Genomic DNA, 4616 nt, shown 5'->3' with positions numbered 1-4616 from the left:
CATTTTAGAGTTATAAAGGACCTTACGTTCCACAGCCGATTTAACTATTATTTTTACTATCTATTTCAATTAGAGATAATTTGATTCCTAACGTTATGTTGGAACATCTTTGTGATTAATTTTTGCAACCTGAAGACTGTTCAACGAAGGATACCACTTTGCAAATGACACATCCGGTAGGCTTTGCAATCTAAGGAAACGTATTCCAAAGTCTCTCAACCATACACAAGCCAAGCCTCAGCAGCATTTAGCAGAGGGAAATCTACCCACTGTCCTCTTGTCTCTCCTGCTCTGACCACAACCAGAAGAAGAAAAACATGAATAACACAAGAGAACTCATTGCCTTCTCATCCTTAGTTCTCAAAGGCGGCGGGGATAAACCGCAGACTTTTTTGCGACTTTCTGACGTGAGCGTTTTATCTGAAATTCTAATGGCGATGGTTCACTGAGCCCACACAGGGAGGTCATCATCATTGTGATGTCCGTGGGGCTTGGAAGGGGACACGAACAGACAGGAAAGTTAAGGTACAGTAAGGGCATCATATTACATGGAGGGTGACTGTGCTTCCGAAAAGGGCGACTTGCTCTATTTAGAGTAAATTACGTGTTTTTTTTTCTGTATTCATATGCATAACACATACGCATAGTTGTCAATATACATATATACGCACACTCTCTTATACACACACTCGCGAACACTCAGCAATATAGAAAGAAAAACACACTGAAAAAAACACAGACAGATTAAGAGGATATTAGAAAGAACCCTAAAAGAGAAGGGGGCCAAAAAAAAAAAAAAAAAAAAAAAAGACAGAAAAGAATAATCAAGACTCATGCAATCTTGCTTCATTGACAATAACAACCGAAGTAAAAGTGTCCTGAAGGTACAAGTCAAGCTGTTATAAATCATTTTAATCTTACGTCTGAAAATATGCATGTAATACAAATAATCTCATAATGGTGCTGCACTTATACGAATTGGATGCTTTCACTAAAGCTCAGAATTCATGCATTCGGTATTCACGATTATATTGCATGGCAGCATGCACTAATTTTATAAATATGGCGTGAAAGTAAGGGATCATGATTATAAAGAAATATATATATATATCGCTGTTACAAATATTTTTACCTTTTTAGTCTTTACGTGATTCCAATACGTTTCTCTCTCTCTCTCTCTCTCTCTCTCTCTCTCTCTCTCTCTCTCTCTCTCTCTCTCTCTTTCTCTTTGATACAGTACATTTTATTATTATCCTCACATTAGATAAAAATTAGATACTCCTTTCATCAATATCTTTGAAAAATATATCACATTCATTCCATTTTGACCTGTATTTCACAATCTCCATTCATCACTTTTTTTCTTTTTTTTTCTTTTTTTTTAGAATTCTGATTAGTCGATCCAGTTATGATTACAAAACAAAAGATCCTTTGAAAATAAAACTAATCACACAAATATCAATACTATTATTATTATTACTATTATTTTGTTCGTTTGTTTTCATTAGTTTTTACCCAATATCATCTTTGATTTTTTTGAAGGCAAGCAAAGAAATAAAAATTCGGGGGTGAGTTTTATATTTATATCTTTTATGTTTTAAATTATATGATTTAAATTCATATTTTCTTGGTAGTTCACCATCACAGTTATCAAAGTTCATTATTATTAGTTTTACCTTTATCACAATTATCGTAATTATTATTACCATTATTAATTAATGGTTACTATCACTACTATCATTTACACTGCTGCTATTATTAGCATTGCTATCATTACTATCATTATCATCATTGGCATTATTACTATCATTTTCATTATCATCAGCGTTATCATCATTATTGCCATTAGTATTATCATTATTATCATCAATATTGTTATTATCATCGTTGTTGTTGTTATCATTATTACTATCATCATAGTTATCCTCCTCATTACTATTACTATTGTTATCATCACTATCACAAATATTGTCATCATAAACATAATTTTCAAAGGTTTTATCATTTCTTTTTATTAAGTTGCTTGTCTGTCATTTTCCTTATCACCAGCTCTCAATCACACACGTAATCTCTGCTGTGTGTGTTCGGGTATGTTTGTTTGTGTGTGTGTGTGTTGGCGTGTGTTGGCGTATGTGTGTGTTTGTGTGTGTGTGTGTTGGTGTGTGTGTGTTGGCGTGTGTGTTGGTGTGTGTGTGTGTGTTGGTGTGTGTATGTGTATATGTGTTAGTGTGTCCGTAGGTGTGTGTTGGTTTATGTGTGTGTTTGTGTGTGTGTGCGTGTGTGTGTGTGCGTGTGTGCGTGTTTGTCTATTCGTATTCATAAAGCTATGGGCCATTGGTGTGAGTGACAGTTGCCATATTTTGGGGAATAACATAATTTCAATTTCTTTGTTGGAGGTTTCATGTGTGTGTTATTGATAGGGGTATGTGTTGTCTATTTCTTTTTTCGTTTTTTATCGTTTATTGGGTGGTTCACAGAAACGCTCACGCACACACACACGCGCAAACTCAAGCAGACACACACACAAACAAACAAACACACTCAAGCAGATACTAGTTAACTACATATGATGGTTCACAGAAGCGCACATACGCACGCACGTAAACATATCCAAACACACACACACACACATACACACACACACACTTACATAACGCACTCACACCCACATACACACACAGACAAACAAACAAATAAACATACACACACACACACACACACACGCAAACAAGCATACACACAAACATCGTCTAGCAAAAGCATGTAAAAATATATATAGATAAATAATGATAATAATAATAATAATGATAATAATAATAATAATAAAAATAATAATAATAATAATAATAATAATAATAATAATAATAATAATGATAATAATAATAATAATAATAATAATAATGATCATAATAATAATAATAATAATAATGATAATAATAATAATAATAATAATAATAATAATAATAATAATAATAACGATAATAATAATAATAATAATAATAATAACAATAATAATAATAATAATAATAATAATAATAATAATAATAATAATGATAATAATAATGATAATAATAACAAAAATAATAATAATAATAATAATAATAATAACAATAATAATAATAAACAGATAAAACAGAATACATCAAAACAAAATATGTGAACCTAAGCAAAAATAAGAAGAAATGAAAAGAAAGCAAGAAAAAAAATAAAAAATAAAACGGGATTAAAACGGCAAAGAATCCGTTATGAATGGGATAGCGTGTTGTGATACAGCAGCTGAGTTATCTTACCGTCCCTTATGAATGGAAATCAGCTGATCGGACAGGAATATCAAATTCCTTTTTCATGTCATCAGTTCATTCGATAATGCGTTCCTAATGTATTTGTACCTTATCCGATAGCTGTCTGGTGTCGTTAACGTTGTTTTGTGTCGAAATGGTTGTACGATAATTGTGTGTGTGTGTGTCTGTGAGAGAGAGAGAGAGAGAGAGAGAGAGAGAGAGAGAGAGAGAGAGAGAGAGAGAGAGAGAGAGAGAGAGAGAGAGAGAGAGAGAGAGAGAGAGAGAGAGAGAGAGAGAGAGAGAGAGATGATAGAGAGAGATAGAGAGAGAAAGAGAGAGTGAGAGAGTGAGGAGAATGAGAGAGAGAGAGAAGAGAGAAAGAGAGTGAGGAGAGTGAGAGTGAGAGAGATAGATAGATAGAGAGAAAGAGAGAGAGAGAGAGAGAGAGAGAGAGAGAGAGAGAGAGAGAGAGAAGATAGAGAGAATGAGAGAGAGAGAAGAGAGAAAGAAGAGAAAGTGAGAGAGAAGAGAGAGAGAGAGAGAGAGAGAGGAGAGTAGGTGAGTATGAGAGAGAGAGAGAGAGAAGATAGAGAGAATGAGAGAGAGAAGAGAGAGAGAGAAGAGAAAGTGAGAGAGAAGAGAGAGAGAGTGAGGAGAGAGAGAGAGAGAGAGAGAGGAGAGTGAGTGAGTATGAGAGAGAGAGAGAGAGAAGATAGTAAGAAAGAGAGAGAGAGTGAGAGAGTGAGGAGAGTGAGGAGAGTGAGAGAGAGAGAAAGAAAGAGAGAGAGAAGAGAGAGAGAGAGAGAGCGAGAGAGAGAGAGAGAGAGAGAAGATAGAGTGAGAGAGAGAGAGTGAGGAGAGTTATATATAGAGAGAGAGAGAATGAGAGAGTTAGAGAGAGAGAAAAGGAGAGAGTGAGAGAGTGTGTGAGAAAGAATTTGAGACAGAGAGAGAGTTAGAGAGAAAGAAGGAAAAGGAGAAGAAAAGGGGAGAATCCCTCATACGGTCCAGAATAAGGATAAGAACATGACGCAGCCGTCGAGATGCATAATAATACCATCATGTTTGACTCCTGAAAAGTTTTAATTTGTGCCTGTGACAAATACTGCTGTCACAGTTGGGTCGTTATTAATGACAAGCTCTGGCCAAGACTTTCCAACTCTCTCTTCGCCCTGTGTCAGACACACGCCCGCGCACACACACATACACGCGCGCGCGCGCGCGCGCGATCTTGGTCACGTACTTTAACTTTTTTCTGCTTTCTCTCTCTCTCTCTCTCTCTCTCTCTCTCTCTCTCTCTCTCTCTCTCTCTCTCTCTCTCTCTCTCTCTCTCTC

At 35.4% G+C, this 4616-nt stretch overlaps 1 protein-coding gene across 1 annotated transcript in view; it reads left to right on the top strand.

The window, feature by feature from the left end:
• The first annotated feature begins 317 nt into the window (after positions 1–317).
• The window catches only part of LOC147471725 (uncharacterized), a 27828-nt gene continuing 23529 nt past the window's right edge, over positions 318–4616 (top strand). The window contains exon 1 of the mRNA XM_086537506.1: positions 318–407. Coding sequence (XP_086393632.1) covers positions 318–407 — 90 coding nt within the window. The remainder of the gene's footprint in view (positions 408–4616) is intronic.

Source organism: Penaeus japonicus, unplaced genomic scaffold (genome assembly GCF_977035675.1).
Source record: "Penaeus japonicus unplaced genomic scaffold, GWHDUDI00000001_assembly GWHDUDI00000006, whole genome shotgun sequence".
Classification (NCBI taxonomy): domain Eukaryota; kingdom Metazoa; phylum Arthropoda; class Malacostraca; order Decapoda; family Penaeidae; genus Penaeus; species Penaeus japonicus.
Note: the sequence above shows the minus strand (reverse complement) of the source record. Positions and strands in the feature narration are given on the sequence as shown.